The 18,974-nt window shown below is 39.1% G+C and overlaps 1 protein-coding gene across 3 annotated transcripts in view; it reads right to left on the bottom strand.

Moving 5' to 3' along the window:
• Positions 1-18,974, bottom strand: part of LOC108701192 (putative uncharacterized protein MYH16) — a 95,931-nt gene that overhangs the window by 12,620 nt on the left and 64,337 nt on the right. For all 3 annotated transcript variants that reach the window (XM_018235494.2, XM_018235492.2, XM_018235493.2), the window contains 7 exons: positions 15,174-15,370; positions 14,003-14,135; positions 12,521-12,737; positions 11,881-12,017; positions 3,028-3,131; positions 1,251-1,443; positions 312-515 (listed from right to left, as the gene is read on the bottom strand). In XM_018235494.2, the coding sequence (XP_018090983.1) occupies positions 312-515; positions 1,251-1,443; positions 3,028-3,131; positions 11,881-12,017; positions 12,521-12,737; positions 14,003-14,135; positions 15,174-15,370 (1,185 nt within the window). The remainder of the gene's footprint in view (positions 1-311; positions 516-1,250; positions 1,444-3,027; positions 3,132-11,880; positions 12,018-12,520; positions 12,738-14,002; positions 14,136-15,173; positions 15,371-18,974) is intronic.

Below are 18,974 nucleotides of genomic sequence, written 5' to 3'. Positions count from 1 at the left end.
TTGGGTTAAATAGCAAAATTCTGTTTTTTGACATTATTGGTTTTTTTTATGTATCCCCTTTAGGTATCTGAATAAGTCTCCTGGAGCATCTAATTATAGCAACTGCAAATTTGGTGCCATGCTTTATAAGAATGGAAAGAGGCAAAAATAAATTTTTATTGATGGATGTGATGCTATATTGAATCACTATAATTGTTTTGGTAAACTCTGAAAATGGTCTCAAAGTAATTTTTCCAAGTAGTCAAGTAGTCTAGTTTACCTGTACAGTATTTCTTGCTACCGTAATGCATGTTATCAGCTGTTATGCTTACTTGGTTTTGGAACTCATTGCATTTCTCATTTATTTCCATCAGCTCCTGTTCTTGCGCCTTCCGGGACCGATCTGATGCCTCAATAGCATTCCTTAACTCCTCCAGTTCAGATACTAGCATGCCATTCCGTCTTTCCAGCAAATTCTGCTCTTCAACCACTTGTTCGTGTTGACGGGCTTCTTCTTCCATCTGTGTTTGCAGGTCCTACAAAGCATGGCATCATGTTGATATTGAATTTTATTTTACACATACAAATAGCAATAAAATAATGTTTTTGTTTCATCATAATTTCTGTGTTTTAACTGTAGGTTATAATTAACTGACCAATGTGTATTTAGTCCCAGTGTAAAAACCTCAGACTTAGCATTTCTGTAATAATACTATCAATTAATACTTGGCATTAATAACATATGTTGTTATGACTCCAGGTCTCCTGTAAGCAAGTAAGACACCAAATCTACTGAATTAGAATTTTAATTTAGATTATTTTTAGATAAATCTTACAGCCTTTGTAAATACTAACAAAAGATAAATATAGGGACTGCACACTCAAAATTTAAAAGGCAAAAGTTTATTACATTTACAAAAAATACACTCACATGTTCAGCTATGGCCCAGTATTGGCCCAATACTGGGCCATAGCTGAACATGTGAGTGTATTGTTTGTAAATGTAATAAACTTTTGCCTTTTAAATTTTGAGTGTGCAGTCCCTATATTTATCTTTTGTTTGATTATTTTTTGGAGACTTTATATGGGCGGTCTTCATGGGACAAGCACCTCACTATCAAATTGAAAAAAATCTAATTTGTTTGTAAATAGTAAAGATTTGGTTAAGTTGAATGTTGATTTTTCAATCATTATAATAGAACCTTTTAAGTCTAAGAACCTCTTAAGTCCCAATTGTAATGGTCCTTATCATTGTTAGGATATCAATTTACCTTCAGCTGTAGCTGTTGTTTTTTTACCAACTTCATCAATTCTCCTGTGTTTTTATTTGAATTTTCTAGCTGTATCTCCAATTCATTAATATCACTTTCTAACTTTTTTTTCAGCCTTGTGACTTCGGTGCGTCCTTTCACTTCTGTGTCCAAGCTGGCCTGTAAGGATTCAAGAGTGCGTTGATGGTTCTTCCTAGTGGGACGAGAAAGGTTCGTTTAGTACAATAGATGTAGTTTGTTTCAGAATTGAAAGGCAACACTGTCTAATTGTCTGTACCTAAGATGGCCTTCCATGAAAAAATGTTGCAGTATAGGAGAATTAAAGAAGGATTCCGAGCCCTCTAATAGGCTGTTAATGTTTAATTTCAAAACTTGTTTCTAAGATTCTATCAGGGAATTGTAATATATGAAATTCTGAGAGAGGGTTTACAGAGCAGCATTAATCTTTATTTATACTGATAGGCTACTCGTCCATATTCTTGGAATTTGCTCACTCAGTATACTACTGCCTTTTTGTGGCTTGGTTGACGGACTCCTCCTTTAATTTTTAGGGAAGAAAGGAAGTGTAGCACTGAAACTATACAATATTTCATTTTAAAGAATTTTTTCATTTGAAGATAACTAGAGGACCAGGCTGAAATTTTGGCTAGGACAGCTCCTATTGACTTCTACATTGACTTGCAAGCTTTTAGATGACAATGTACTACATTCAAGGACTTCTGAAACAATTCTACTGCTTTCATCTAGTAGCTCTGCTTTTTCAGTCCTGGTCGACTCAGACCTCTAACTACATTTTATTGATTGAGTGTACAGTATGTACCAAATGATGTTTTTGGTACAATCTTGTAGAAGCCTTGACACCCTTTTCTTTTTTGTAAACTGTCTGACTCTAAGAGGAGTTATCATAGTAGAAACAAAAGTCTCTGGCAATTCAGATAGCTTTTCATAAATGGAGAACTTTGGTTCCAACTAGAATTTTATATGATCGAACCAGGCCAAGCTTTATAAACCAGCAGTTTAAGGCTACGCTGAGCTAGTTTAATGTGGCTGACTCTAGCTGCTTGACCTGACCTTATATTGCTGTCTGTTCTGGTTTTGACCTTTACCCTTGTCTAAAGTGTGCTGTTTTGTCAATTGCAGCATTCGACTTGTCTGTCCTTGACTTAGCAGCCCATTTATTATAGGTTGACTTTTAGAAGCTTTTTGAAAGCATGATTAAACTAATTTTCTCTAAAATCATGAATGCCATGAGAGTTTTTAATAAATCTGAATATAAAAAGTAAAAAGATTAACAAACAACAAAAGGCTGGAGTGAAGCCAAAACATTGTCTTTGGCACTTAAGTAAAGTTTCTCACTTTTTACAAATATTAACGGAGTGCTGCTGTTTTTCCTTGATTTGAACGTTCCAAATAATAATACAAAGACCTCTAAAAATTGTAAGTTTTTTTGGAAAATTACTAGCAGAAAAGAATGAAAATTTCTAAAAGTCTGAATTGCTGAATAAAAGCATAAATGCAGCTCCCATTGACTTCTATAGGACTTTCAGTAGGATTGCTTTTAAATTGTTGAAGTTTTGTATTAGAGTTTTTCATGGTTTTGACATTTTTTAAATGTGATATTTTTAGAGTTTTAGAGAGATTTAAAAAAACTAATTTATAGAGAAAAAATTTGTAATAAAAAAGAAATCATTTTTTTTTAAATAATTTCTGACCCTTCCTACCTGTCTTTCCTAATGTCTTCCCCCCCCACCCATTTATTAGCATATGAATACTTTACCTGGTTGCTTCTAATTCCTCCTCTTTATCTTGGACTCTTCTGTCAATGTCTGCCTTTAGCTGTGTGATGTCTAGCTGCAGTCTAGCTACTTTGGCCTCTTCAACCTGTTAGAAGAATGTTAAATAAAATCACAGTCGCAAAAATACTGGCAACTAGGGTAATGGATATACTCCAGGTAATTCCATTATAAATTCTAGTTTGTTCAAACAACAAAGCAAGAGTAAGTTTTACAGTTTCGAAGGTTTTTGTGTTGAAATGTGACCCATCATGAGAAACACATTTTGGGGCACATTTACTAAGGGTCAAATTTCGAAGTGGTAAAACACTTGAAATTCAACCATCGAATTGTAGAAATTCGATAGTCTAAGTTTTTTTTGAGTGAATTTAGCCGTTTTTTTCAATCGAATTCAAATCATTCGACCGAACGTAGAAATCAATCGATCGAACGATTTTCAAAAAACTTCTAAAAACTTAGCCAAATACTGGCTATAGTTTCTAGGAGGTCCCCATAGGCTAACATAACAATTCGGCATGTTTAAGGTGGTGAAGTGTCGAAGTTTTTTTTAAAGAGACAGTACTTAGATTTTCGAATGGTCGAATATTCGAAGTTTTTTCAATTCAAATCGAATTTTCGCCTTATCGATGGTCGAAGTTTTTGAATTCGAAAATTCACTTCTAATTCACTTCGACCCTTAGTAAATGTGCCCCTAAGTGTTGTTAGCATCGCTTTTAACATTACCTATATGTTTTAATTAGGTGAATTCATTTTTAAGGATATTTATGTATAAATAAAGCTACAGGAAAATTTATTGGTTTAATTGATGTTTGGATGTTAGCTTGTGGTGTTGCCCCCAACATTCATATCAGCTATTGACAACTTCCTTTAGTTTTTTTATGTGGTGTAGTTCAGTGACTAGAAAATTGGTTTGATGGTGGCCGGCGGGTTGCTGGTCGGGTTGCGGTTAAGGCAGTTGCAGGTCCGGGTCGGGTAGCAGATCAAAGTGGATTAATATGCGGGTTGCGGTTCGGGTCGCATGCTGGGGGTTGGGGTCTTAGAAATTAGTTCCGTGCAGGACTCTAGAACATGGTCCATAAGAACATACTTGGGCGTTTTTGGACTCTCCATGTAACTCCATTCTGAGTGTTACATGATTAGTACAGAACACTCCCTACGACGGGGGACACAGGTTATTGGAAGGAATGAGCCCACAGCAAGCACTCTCTCGGTATGTCTCTCTCAAAGTGACTGGTATGTAATTTAGCTCTGCATCATTCGTTCTATAAATTTTATGTTATTTTAGTATAAACTTTTGTTTCCTCTAAATTTGATGTAAAAATCATAATTGAGAAACTGAGATTCTAAAAAGATCATGTACAAGTTGAGGAAACTGATGGTTAAACTGTGGATGTCAACTAATTTGTAATCCTGATACACCTAACTGTGATTAAAATGCTGCGTAAAGGAGCTGCTGCAATATTTATGAATAGAGAATTATGAATAAATCAACTGAGTTTATGATGACGCGTCCCCGGTAATATAAATTCGTATGAAGATTAAATCCTGTGTTCTGAAACTGTGCATTTTTAATCTCTCCTTCTATATTAATCCTCTTGACTAAACATGTAGAGTTCTTGTGCTGACAACGGTTATTTCAAACCAAGTTATTAAAATGAGTTCCTTTGATCTCCGCAAAGTCAGATCAGTAATTGGAAATATAGGAGATGAGGCAGTAAAGGAGGGCAAATTGTCTGTTTAGGTCTTTGAAAACATTGTGGAGATTGATGAGTGGCAAAGAGAAGACTAGTGAAGACTATAGTTAGAAAGGTGAGTCACTTGAGAGCCCAAAGAAGAACCCTGAACATGAAAAAACATTTTGGGGAGGCCTCTTAGCTCAAGATCATAACCTAAGGAAATGGTGTTTAGAACACAGGGAAACTCTATGAGTTGATTCTACACATTGGCAAAATACCAACGCTGTCCCCCAATTAGATCAGCTGCTGAGGTACCTGGTTTCTTGTGGCAGGTTTGGGCTGAGACTTGCACTGTTGCCAGGGAGTCTTGGTATTGCCCCAACACTTGTTTTTGAAGGGAGAGGATTGTACAGAGGTTAAAATGGCCTTATAACTCTGAAATCCTTGGATCCTTGAAAATTGCCCGACTGCACTTAGAGTCAAACACAAACTTGACTCTGTTTTGAGTGAGAAAGGTGTTACCCCCTGTAGCCTGAGAAATAACTTTGTCTAATTCATCTCTAAAAAGCTTAGAACCCTTGAAGGGGATGGATGATTGATGAATGATTTTGAGCTCAGGACCAAAGCTTCAGCCATAATCTTTGAGCTGCAACCTTCAAGGCTGAAGAACAAGCAAGCACCCAAGCCACATCTAGGAATTCATCTGCTAAACAAGTATTGGCCTCCTGGCTGTAGAATACTAATTGGATGATTTGGACCTTAGGGCCATCATCTGGCATGCAGAAAGGGGGAAAAAGGAAAAGCTGGACCAAGTCTCAACATCCCAACTCACCTTGGCTGAAGCAAGAATAGAACACAGCCAGTGGCGGAACTACCGGGGGAGCAGGGGGTGCAATTGGGCCAGGGCCCGCACCCCCTCAGGGTCCCCGGCAGCTCACGCACTGCCGATTTCCGGCCACATCGGTCGGTTTCGGGTAAATAAATCTGGTACGGAGGGGGGCGGGGGCCCAGCAGCATGTCCCGCACCAGGGGTCTTTAAAAGCTGAAGCATTAGGAACTGAGTATGGTAACTTTTGACAAACATGATACCGTAGCATCACCCATCAGAGGAGCACTCTTTTTCTCAATATACTCCATAGAATATAGGTACTGGAAAGTGTTTGGTGTCCTGAAACTATATTTCAGCTGTTTGCCATTCGTTTTGGATTAGCACTTCTAACAGCTCATGGGCTGTTACATTGTACTCCTGGCAAGGACTGAGACGGTCCACCCTGGAGCTTCAGAGGAGGTAGCAGGAACATGTGCCTTGCATTGTAAAGTGCCAACCAAGACTCCTGCCGGCTAGGAATCTGCCCCCAATGAGTAGAGATGTCGCGAACTGTTCGCCGGCGAACTTGTTCGCGCGAACATCGGGTGTTCGCGCTCGCCGGAAGTTCGCGAACGTCGCGCGACGTTCGCCATTTTGGGTTCGCCATTGTTGGCGCTTTTTTTTGCCCTCTCACCCCAGACCAGCAGGTACATGGCAGCCAATCAGGAAGCTCTCCCCTGGACCACTCCCCTTCCCTATAAAAACCGAAGCCCTGCAGCGTTTTTTCACTCTGCCTGTGTGTGCTGAAGAGATAGTGTAGGGAGAGAGCTGCTGCCTGTTAGTGATTTCAGGGACAGTTGAAAGTTTGCTGGCTAGTAATCGTTTTGATACTGCTCTGTTATTGGAGGGACAGAAGTCTGCAGGGGTTTGAGGGACATTTAAGCTTAGGTAGCTTTGCTGGCTAGTAATCTACCTTCTACTGCAGTGCTCTGTATGTAGCTGCAGTGGGCAGCTGTCCTGCTTCTGATCTCATCTGCTGACTGCTGCAATAACAGTAGTCCTTGTAAGGACTGCTTTTATTTATTTTTTTGTTGTTTTACTACTACTACTACTACTACTACTATAAGAGCCCAGTGCTATTAGTCTAGCAGTGTTGGGGAGTGGGACTGGTGTGCTAATCTGCTGCTCCTAGTAGTTCAGCAGCACCAACTTTAATTTTTTTTTTTAATATTCATTTTTTTTTTATTTTACTTTTTTTATTTTACTACCGCTGTAGTAGTGTATAAGTTGACCTTTTAGGCATTATTTGCCCTGTAGGCATTATTTGCACACTGTTTTCTTCAACCCGCCATCGAGCTGTGTGACCTTGTTCACATTCTGTCTAAATATCCATAATATTACCGTCTCCAGAAAAAACACCGGAGTCACTTTTTTCAAGCAGCCATAATATATTTTACGTAATCCGTATCCACCGCTGTAGTAGTGTATACGTTGGCCTTGTAGGCATTATTTGCACAGTGTTTTCTTCAACCCGCCATCGAGCTGTGTGAGCTTGTTCACATTTTGTCTAAATATTGATAATATTATCGTCTCTAGAAAAACCACTTGAGTTACTTTTTTTCAAGCAGCATTCATATATTTTACGTAATCCGTATCCACCGCTGTAGTAGTGTATACGTTGACCTTGTAGGCATTATTTGCACACTGTTTTCTTCAACCCGCCATCGAGCTGTGTGAGCTTGTTCACATTTTGTCTAAATATTGATAATATTATCGTCTCTAGAAAAACCACTTGAGTTACTTTTTTTCAAGCAGCATTCATATATTTTACGTAATCCGTATCCACCGCTGTAGTAGTGTATACGTTGACCTTGTAGGCATTATTTGCACACTGTTTTCTTCAACCCGCCATCGAGCTGTGTGAGCTTGTTCACATTTTGTCTAAATATTGATAATATTATCGTCTCTAGAAAAACCACTTGAGTTACTTTTTTTCAAGCAGCATTCATATATTTTACGTAATCCGTATCCACCGCTGTAGTAGTGTATACGTTGACCTTGTAGGCATTGTTTGCCCAGTTTTTTTGGCCGCAGCCACTGAAGCACAGAGGCCAGAAAAAATATGCCATATAAATGCTGAAAATAGTAATTTTTTGCCATACGTTGACTCAACGTATATGGCAAAAAATGACTATTTTCAGCATTTATATGGCATATTTTTTCTGGCAACTGTGCTTCAGTGGCTGCGACCAAAAAAATGCATATTTTCTGCATTTATATGGCATAATTTTTCTGGCCTCTGTGCTTCAGTGGCTGCAACCAAAAAAATTTATATTTTCAGCATTTATATGGCATAATTATTCTGGCAACTGTGCTTCAGTGGCTGCGACCAAAAAAATGCATATTTTCTGCATTTATATGGCATAATTTTTCTGGCCTCTGTGCTTCAGTGGCTGCAACCAAAAAAATTTATATTTTCAGCATTTATATGGCATAATTTTTCTGGCAACTGTGCTTCAGTGGCTGCGTCCAAAAAAACTGGGCAAACAATGTCTACAAGGTCAACGTATGGCGAAAAATTACTATTTTCAGCATTTATATGGCATATTTTTTCTGGCAACTGTGCTTCAGTGGCTGCGTCCAAAAAAACTGGGCAAACAATGCCTACAAGGTCAACGTATGGCAGTTGTTTAAAGAGAACAGTAGATTACTAGCCAGCAAAGCTACCTAAGCTAAAATGTCCCTCAAATCCCTGCAGACTTCTGTCCCTCCAATACAGAGCAGTATCAAGCAGATTACTAGCCAGCAAGCTTACTATCATCTGTCCCTGAAATCACTAACAGCTCTCCCCCTACACTATCTCTTCCAAGCACACACAGGCAGATTTTTCAGATACATTTTTGCCCTTGATCCCCCTCTGGCATGCCACTGTCCAGGTCGTTGCACCCTTTAAACAACTTTAAAATCATTTTTCTGGCCAGAAATGTCTTTTCTAGATGTTAAAGTTCGCCTTCCCATTGAAGTCTATGGGGTTCGCGAACCGTTCGCGAACCGCTCGCATTTTTGCGCAAGTTCGCGAATATGTTCGCGAACTTTTTTTCCGACGTTCGCTACATCCCTACCAATGAGCATGGGTAGGGTTGCAAGATGAGCAGGGAGGATCAACTTGTGAAGGCATTTTGTTCAGTCATCAAAGGTAACCATGGGGCCCTATTGCCTGTCCCACTAGATCCCACTTCACCCTCCCAGTGATGAGGGAGCTGGGATGCACAGGGCCACGCTGATTGGACCTCAGACTGTGATGTTAGAAACTGGAGACAGCCACTGCTTGCAGCTCCTAGATCAATGCAGAAAAGGTTTTTCTTTGGAATTTTTTATAGCCATTTCAGCAAAGCAGGAGGAGGCAGAGAGACAGCACACGAGAATTGGAAATGTTTGTTTTAATGTTTTCAATCTGGCCATTTCTGCAGTGATCTTGCTGGTTTTTCTAGGGTTAATGGGGTGCTCATTGTTCATTTTTTCCAGGTGTGTGTGGGGTAAATGGAGTGCTCATTGTTAATCTCTTCATTGATTTTACTGGCATGAGTGGGGTTCACAGAGTGCTCTTTTTCTAATTTCTGCAGTGATCTTACAGGCATGAGGGGATGGTGGACACACTTATGTTGGCAGCTGGGCCCATAAACTCCAGTCTGACACTGCCATTCCATGATGGTGCAAGTGAATACTCTCTTGTAGCCTCCCCAGAGGCCAGTCCTAACCTCCTGGATAAGGAAACTTCAAAAAACTGTCACTTCATGGCATAGGGAAGGGATCGAGGTGAAGAGGAAGGTATGCAGCTCTGAATTGACTGCAGTGTCCTTCCTGTGTGAGAGAAAAGTTATAAAGCTACGACTTTTGATGATTTGTTACGTTATTTTAATATGCAGGCCTTTAGGTTATTTCCAGGTAATCCTGCTGATACAGAACATCCCATTTTCCAGGTTTAGGACTAATTGCAAATCCTCTAAAGGCTTGAAGACTCCTTCCCTTGTTTATTGCAGCTATCAACTCTTATGTGCCTCAGAGAGGTATCAAGAGATCTCTTGTTTCTTCTAAAAGGTTTTGTTGCTGATTTCCATGCTAGCTCAATAGGCGTTTGAGTGACACATTTAGATCTAGGTCTGGAGTAATTTTTACAGTTTAATTTGAGCAAAGCCTTGCATGCAAATTTCCCAGAAATCATGCTCAAATTACAATCTGCAGCTGAAAATTGCTTCGTAACAACAAGTGCTGTGTGACAGATTGGACGGCATGTTAACTAGCTTCTCTAGGCTTTTTCCACTGCTTGTGTTTTCGTAGTCCCTGCATTGTTTAACATAATATTTCAAGACAAAATATTAGGGGGATTCATCATTTCCGAGATTTGTAAAATCTCTTTCGAGCATTATAGAACACACTATATAATGCGCATTTCCTTTAAACGTATTGAAATCTGAAATTGAAACGCATTTGAATTTACTAAAATCGAAAAATGTAAATAAATGTTTTTGCTTTTGCCACTTATATATCTAAATTCGAGATGTTCATAACTAAGGTGAAAGCCTAATTTGGGGTTGAAATATCTGCTGCCCTCTGAAGCAGACAAGCGGAACAAATGGGTTTCCGTGATATATTACTGTACACTTGGGGATTAATGAGAGGACATAGCTTGTTCACATTCTGTTACATGAAATTGAATCATTTCCCTAGACTTTCATTTACTCTCTAATTAAGCTTCTGTTTTCATGGGCTTGGACATCTGCAAGGTTTCTTTTGCCGCTGCCCAGCAATTTTGCTGGAAATGTCAATGCGGTTTAGTGTGGATCGTGAATATAAATGTATGTTGTATTTTATTGGCAAGTTAAACTAAGTGATGTATGAATGCTTTTCCAACATAGATATCAGATGACCTGTCCCCTAGAATGGATTGCTGGTAGAAACATAATATTGACTTGTTCAACATCGTTACAATTAGTATTCTGCATTTATATATTAAAATGAACAGACTTTATATATTTGATTATATAAAGATTTATAGATACAGGTATAGGACATGTTATCCAGAATGTTGCCTTTAACCTGTGCGTGTATATATACATTTTGTGTGCAGTACACATGAGACATTGTGCTACACACAAAGGATTTTGTGACAAAAATAAACTTTTATAGGGGCCCTGGCACCACAATTTTTTTTCAACTTATAGGGGGGCCCTGACCATCAATGGCTTTTTATAACTTGTGTGTGGGGGAGTTTAGCGTTTTTTAGTGCTGATGTCTGTGGTGTGGGGTTGGCAGGATCTGGGGTGGGGCTTGAGGTCTGGGGTGGGGCTTGAGGGCTGCTAATGGCGGCCCTGAGTGCACTGTGGGCAAAATATATGGTGATCTGCCCTGGATTTTTACACCAAAGCTTCACTTAATGGATTTGCATTTATATTTGTGTATCATAAAATAGAGTTTTAACTTAAAAAAAGACAAAAAATAGTCAAAGTGTTTTATGCCAGTTGATTTAAATAATATATAGAATATATTGTCATGAAGGTAGCCTGTTACTAGTTCCAAGAATACAGGACAGTAAATAAATCAACCCTGTCACACCTGGGACACAAACTATTCGTTGGGACTATTAGTTGGGAACCTCTAATAGTAATAAGTTTTACCTTAAATGATCTTAATTTGTAAAAATATAAAAAGAAGAAACTGCCCTTGTTCTGTCTCTTTACACTTGTACTGTTGTTGTGCAGGAATACTGTACAGCAAGGACTTTATACATTAACTGCCTGCCCATGGGGTCAAGTGACAGTTTGATTGTCCTAATTGCCTACTCTTTGAAATATAGCATCCACCAGAAAGACAGACAATAGCAAATAAACCTGTTCTGAATTCTCTTAATGGGGCAAGTTTGAAGGCATAATGCCAAACATTAAATAGACGAATCAGGTATCTTAGAGGGCATCAGGCAGGACAGAGACTGCCAACAGGAGTGGGGTAACAAAATTCTGTATCTACTATATTATATGCAAATTGTACCTGAGCCGACGTGCAGAACAGACTTACAATGAAACCTAAAAAGACAGATTGCAGAGAGCTTTCTTCTTTACCCTCGGGAACAAATGGTGCATTTTTTATTTTGTTATGGAGCTCTATAAAAGATCAAGATGCCGTATATATGTACACACGGTGCTTTATAGAAATCTCTTTAATTGGGATACTGAATTAAAATGACCCTCCATCCTTCACCCTTCTACTGGCCATAAATCTGTACCTCATTTACACTTGGAGCAGAGATATTCCAATGACCCCTTCTGCATTATTCATCAGACCAGTTCTCCACTTACCTCTAAAGCAGCCTCTGCTTCTTCATAAGCCACTTGCATTTCTTCTTTTTCCATTTCTGATTTCTTCTTTGATTTCTGAAGTTCAAGGGTGTTTTTCCCACTATCCCTGAGTTGCTCAGACAGATCAGCAATCTCTTCTGCAGCACCGGAAAAAAAAAACACATAAAAAGTTGCATGAGGTGTGTATGTATATATATATATATCTGTCTTGAAGGAGATCTCTTTTCTTTTTATGCTTACAAAATAGTTGTGATCATCCTGTCCTGACTACGTTTGTGATTGTGACACACTGAGATGGTTGTTACCAAACTGTGGGGTTAGGCGCTTGGGGGTATGTGGAAACTAATTTGGGCCTGACTTTGCTAGTCTAGGCCTGGCTCTACCCTTGTACGTTTACAGCATAGACTAGCAATGAATAAGCCTTAACATATGGGATATGTATTTACCAGTAAGAGGTTTGTTATCTTACTCCAGTATGTGAACCTTTACTTGTGCCAAGTTTTGGCAAACACACCACAGGACAGTGAACTTATTGCAAGGTAATGGAAACAGAAGTTTCAAGGCTTAAAACAAATAAGATGAATACAGTGGGTAAAATGTGGGATCTGATTTTGATATTGATTATAGTGATATAACTTACCTTGCAATACCTTATTCTCTCTCTTGAGTGCTATGACATGCTCATGGGTCTCTTCAAAGGCAGTTTTAATCTTGAATAGTTCTGTAGTGTAGAGGCGACATTCCTTCTGTGACGTTTCCAGGTTGCTTTGAACTTCCTCAAATTTTTGTCTCCACTCGATTATCTGCTTGTCAATCATCCGCTGTTTCTTGTCTAGGGCCTCTGCTGCTGCGTTTGCCTGGACCATAAATCAAGTCTCCTTAGATATGTTTGTAATGAGCTACCTAAATGTGTACTTGCAAGCATATATTATGTCTGAGACTGGGCTGTTGGTCAGTTTATTAGTAAGTCTAATCGATTGAGCTGGACTACGTAGCTATGCATAATACAAACCAAAGACATATGTTTCCTTGACATGTTGGAAGTTCAAGGAGACTTCAATTCTATATCGGTTAAAGAGATCCTGACAATTTTTTTTTTTTACATCCTTTTTACATCTATCAGCATTCTTTTCATGCTATTTCTACATTTGCCATATAAGTATTCACCCAATGCTTTTTACATTACCTGTGTGATCCCCATCTGCCTCTATGAGGGGGCTGCCATATTTGTGCAGCAGTAGTCTGTGAGCATTAGAAACTCTTGCCAGGTTGAGAAGGGACAGTCAGGTTGGCTTAAGTCAGGTTTAGGAACTTCAAGTAACAATTACAAAAAATGAATCAACACTACCTTTTGGTAACTTCCAATGTACATTCATATTTTGAATATTAGAGAATATTAGAATAATAAAGGGCTTTGTTGGTTTCCCGTGTTGTAATATCCCATTTACCCTTAGATAAATATGCCCCCTTACCCACCCTCAGTGTTCAAATTCATGACAATGGGACAAAACACTCCTCTAGTCTTAATTGCAATTTTATTGTTCAAGTTTGTAGTGATTTTCCATTGGATGAAAGATTATACCAGTTTTTAAGCCATCATTCTTCACAATTATGCCACCAATGGAGGATGTGGACTCTCCAGGTCTAAGAGGTCATTGTATAAGGGCAACCTGGGAAAGCTGTATTCCTCCAGGAAATATCACAGAATATGAACCGCTCTGTATCAGTAATTTTTAGGACTAAATTAATTGCCTCCATGCAAAAGAAGCCTGATGATAAAGTTAAGGTGTCTTTCAAAATACTTTTGCTTTCTTTAAATTGATAGCTAAATAGATAAAGAAATACATTTTGTTTTGTTGAACAGAACACCCAGAAAAAGGGTAAGCTGTTTAGATGGCAATGTTTTATTAATGGGTTTTCAGGGAACATGGAGAAATTGCTGATCGTTTTTGAGATTATGCAACCGGGGATTGTAGACTAACGCTGTTTGCCATTAAAGCAGATCTTAGCCTGAGATCCAAATCCCCATTGCCCTGCTGAATAATCTCCAACTCTGTCAACTGAGTAAATTAGTTTTATGTTATAACACTGTTCCCACTTTGTGCAAGCTCATTATTTTTACCTTTTCAAGATCCATGCAGACATCTTCTATCTCTACCTGAAGCCTCTGTTTTGTTTTTTCCAAATTAGAACATTTGATCTGAGTTGCCTCGACGGCTTCTTCTGCTTCTTGTAAGCGTGTCGTCAACTTTTTCCTGTCAGTGATATCAATCAAATGTTACATAATGCCACTTTGAACATTGCTTTAAAAGGAGGCTGACAGTTTTTTTTAAATTGTGTGATGTCCTGGGATGGATCATTTTTTTGCGTATTGCCTTTTTTTTCCAAACTAGGCCAGACTCACAAAAGAGGTAGGGTTCCTGCTCACTTCAGACTATGTGAATCTCAATTAGCCAGAGGAATTACTGTAGAATAAAATGGTATAATCAACCTTTTCTGACTCTATTTGTAACAACTTACCCTGGTGGTCTACTGGGAGGACCGCAGGCGCCGGTTTCTTAGGGCGCCAGCACGCATTGGCGTAAAAATTCAAATGTATTAAAGGGACATTTTTAATTTTCACACTGCCCATTATAGGATCTTGTTCCTGGTGCTTCTGTGCTATTGAGCTTCTGTTCGTTTTGTGATTGATTGCTGTTTTGGCCCCTGCCTGACTATTGAAGATCCTGAACTCCTGTATCCTGACCCCTTGCCTGATTACCGACCCCGATTCTGCTTAACCCTCTGATTAAGTAAACTGACTACGTTTACTCTCTGCCTGCCTCGACCCAGCCTGATCTGACTACGATTCTGCCTTGTACCACAACCTTCTGCCCAGAGACTTTCGCTTACAGTTGTGCCCCTTTGTCTGCCCAGAACCCCTCGCCTAGCACCTCTCGTTATAAAGACCTGGCGGCATCTGAGTAGCTGAGGGCTCCTCCCGAAGCCAAAGGCGGCTGCTACAGGCAGAGGCACGAGCTGAGACCAGGGTGCTTGGCATCGGTTCTGGGTTTAGGGTGCCAACCGTTACACTATCCCTTCTACCTTGCCTGATGGTGATAAAGCGCATTATAGGAGCAGAATTCTCAGATGTATAAAATCAGAGTTGCTACTGACCTAACCACAGTTTTGGACCTCTTAGACCATTATTTTGTGGATTTGTCCTTATGGGTAAAAGTTTAAATCCAGATTGGACATTTCAAATAAGATTAGAATTTCAGGATAATACGTGAAAGAGTGATTCCTAGTCTTACTTTGTCTCTTCCAGTTCCTCTGTTCGGTGTATTGCTTCATTCTCATAACGTGTTCTCCAGTGGGTGTTGTCACTGTTGAGTTTCGATATCTGTCTCTGGAGCTCTGATTTGCTCTCCAGCTCTTCCTCGAGCTGCTCTTTTAACAACTCACACTCAAGCTTGAGGTTGGCCAGGTTGCCCATTGCTGTAGTCTTTACCTTGATGTTTGAGGAGAGACAAAGGTCAAGTCAGAAACTGGTATCATCATAATTCTGATAGGGGCCCTTTCATGTACAGGTATGAGATCCGCTATCCCTTATCCAGAAAAAATATGGAATGCCCATCTCCCATTTTTATCCAAAAAATCCAAATTTTTAAAAATGATTTCCTTTTTCTCTGTAATTATAAAACATTAAACCAGCCTATTGGATTTAATTAATGTTGACTTGATTTTCTAGTAGACTTAAGTTGTGAAGATCCAAATTACGGAAAGATCCATTATACGGAAAACCACAGGTCCTGAGCATTCTGGATAACAGGTCCTATATTTGTGCTTTATAATTAGATAAATATTCTTTCAAATAGGTACCCGTTAAATATTTTAATTAAAAAACTTTTTTTTATTTCATTCTATTGGAGCTTTATGATCTGTAGTTTTATAAATGGATCCTTTAGAAGATGCCTTTTTGCTTCCATAGTAAATCTTTTTATTATAAAGCCAGATGATGGGTATCATTTATAAATGCCTTCTCGGAGACTAAAATATTTATATTTATGTAGGTTGTTGCTTCATTTTAGAAAAACAAAGTTTTTTTTCAAGTTTTCGATAAAAGCCACATGTTTTGTTTTTTTGTAAAGCACACAGATATTTATTTTATACCAAATATATTTATATGTACCAATTTTGTGATGCACTGGGTCACAGTGAGAGCCACATACAGCAAACAGCTCAGCTGGTATCAATGACAAAATATACTTGCTAACAAATAGGGATCTTAAACGTGGATTTGGCGCCGTATTCCAACTGTTTTTTGCAGGGTTTGGGTGTGCCTGGCCAAAATGAAGCCGAATCCTAATTATAATGTGACTTTTTTATTCTTGCTAATTTTTTTTCAGTGATTTTGATCATTAGTATTTGCACTCGATATGGTTCAGGTTCAGTGGAATCTTTTGTGTTGCATTTGATATTTGGCCAAATCTAAAAATTGGGGATGAGGTGTATACTTACATGACATACGTCCCTACTTGATTCCTCTTCTGTACATTTTTGGCTGGTATATAACTACTGTTTATAGATGGCTTCTCTGCTTTGCTTCTATCTATGTCGTCCCCCCTCAGAACCATGATCCAATATCTTGGATCTTACTGATGAGATCTAAGGATATTGAAACAGGCTGTCTGCAAGCTTGGTTTGGCTGTATTTGCACTAGTAAACCAGTGGTTCTGGATGCATAGTTGACCACAGGGGCATCAAAGGAATTGTTCAGTGTGAAAAAAAAACTGGATAAATAGATAGGCTGTGCAAAATAAAAAATGTTTCTAATATAGTTAGTTAGCCAAAAATGTAATGTATAAAGGCTGGAGTCACTGGATGTCTAACATAATAGCCAGAACACTATTTCCTGCTTTGCTTTTTTCAGTGACTTGAGGGGGGGGGGGCACTTGGGTCATATCTGTTGCTTTTGAATCTGAGCTGAATGCTAAGGATCAATTGCAAACTCACTGAACAGTTATGTCTCATGTGGCCCCCCTTCAAGTTGCTGACTAACTCAGAGTTAGAGAGCTGAAAAGTAGGAAGTGGTGTTCTGGCTATTATGTTAGACCAGGCCCGGGCAAAGCAACCTGGGCGCCCAAGGCAACCCGGCTGGCCAATTCGCCCCCTTGCCGGCACAGCTCCCAAGTGCGCATACACGCACGTGTCTGGGATTGCGTGTCACCGAGTGTGAACGCGTCCGGGAGTGTGCGCGTCATGGAGGATACGCATCCCGGAGTGTGCATGCGCACACTTCCTGAAATGCGCATCTGCAGTCAATATTTAAATTTGTGGAGGGGGGAACCAGTGCCGATGGAAGAGAAAGGGTCTGGACCAGGGATAGGATGAAGGAAGAGGTACGTGTTTGGCGCCCCCACTTCATTGCGCCCTAGGCACGTGCCTCTCTGCCTACCCCTAGTTCAGGCCCTGTGTTAGACATCCAAGTCACTCCAGCCTTTATACATTACATTTTTGGCTAACTAACTATATTAGAAACATTTTTTTTATTTTGCACAGCCTATCTATTTACCCAGTTTTTATTTTTACACTGAACTGTTCCTTTAAGGAGCAATTTGCATGTTTACATCCATTTAAGTGAAGGATAGAGCCTCTTATTTTGGGGGTTTAAGGCAGTGTTATGTTAGAAGCACAAGACCTGTGAATATCTTTTATTTTAAGCAGACTTTTACTGCACGGTTTGCCATTTAAATGCCTCTGGGATGATTTCATGATACAATAGCTTTATCTTGGACACTCTAGGCACTATTACTGCTTAATTAATTAAGACAGTGAGCACAGAGGTAAATGATAATGGTTACACTGTAGCCAGCCTACTTTTAGGGGTTTCTTTAATCCTAAAAACATTTTATGATCTTTGATTATTACCTTCTTGAGTGTGAAACCTCAAATGTGACTGTGACAGAAGATTGCCAGTAGTGATGGGCGAATTTATTCGCCAGGCGCGAATTTGCAGCGAATTTGCGCGATTCGCCACCAGCGAATAAATTTGCGAAACGCCAGTGAAAATTCGCCTGAAAAAATTCGCCGGCGTCAAAAACGGGCGCCGCCATCAAAAACGAGACTCCTCGCAAATTTTTCGCCATTTTGCAAATTTCGCACGAAATTCGCAAATTTTCCGGCGAAGCAAAACGGCGCAAATTCGCCCATCACTAATTGCCAGATTACCAATGTCAAGTTTTCTATTCAAGTTTGTCTCATTTAATAAATCTTGAAAAGTATAGAAAACCCAAATTTGAAAGTAACCTCCATCACCTTGTTTTCACAGGTTAAACACAATTTCCCATTTTAATAAATAAACCATTTAATGTTTAATTAGGAGAGACTGACATTCACCAATTTTAACTTTAAGGCACACAGTCTATTTGCATAGTTTAGAGGCAAGTTCCAATATATTATTGCTGAGCCAGAGGCTATTTTGGTCGCTGGATCTGATATATTTTAATGGACTCTTTACAAAATAAAATGAACACTGTTTCATTTATAGTGAAGCCCAAACAATATCCTTTGTTTGCCAGGACTTGTTCTGAAACAAATGTAATGCTGTAAAGCTATTGAAGTGGAAAATCTGCTTGTGTGTAAAGAACAACTTTCTGGAGATTGTTTGTTGAACATGATATTCTGTACATCAGAGCTGGAGACAGATCAAATTTACCAACCGTACAGTTTGTCTAGGGGGATAAAACTCTTTTTTGTTATGTAACTCAAGCTAAATTTTCATGGATCCAGAAAAAAAGCACTTAGAAGTATGTCAGCAAAAGTACAGAGATAAAGCTATATATTAACTTATAGCTTATTTTATTTAATGACCAGCTGGATAGTTATCTATTCGAACTATAATCAGTAGGGATGGGCGAATTTTTTCGCCTCGTAAAAAATGACGCCCATAGATTTGTATGGCGGCGTGCATCAAAAAAAAAAGACGCGTGTCAAAAATTTTTTGACGCCCATAGACTTTAATGGGCGTCTGCGAGATTTGGCCGGTGGCGAATTTTTGGCGAAATGAAACGGGTCAAATTCGCCCATCCCTGATAATCAGCTCAATTTATGGG

This window comes from Xenopus laevis, chromosome 9_10L (assembly GCF_017654675.1).
Source record: "Xenopus laevis strain J_2021 chromosome 9_10L, Xenopus_laevis_v10.1, whole genome shotgun sequence".
Lineage (NCBI taxonomy): Eukaryota > Metazoa > Chordata > Amphibia > Anura > Pipidae > Xenopus > Xenopus laevis.
Note: the sequence above shows the minus strand (reverse complement) of the source record. Positions and strands in the feature narration are given on the sequence as shown.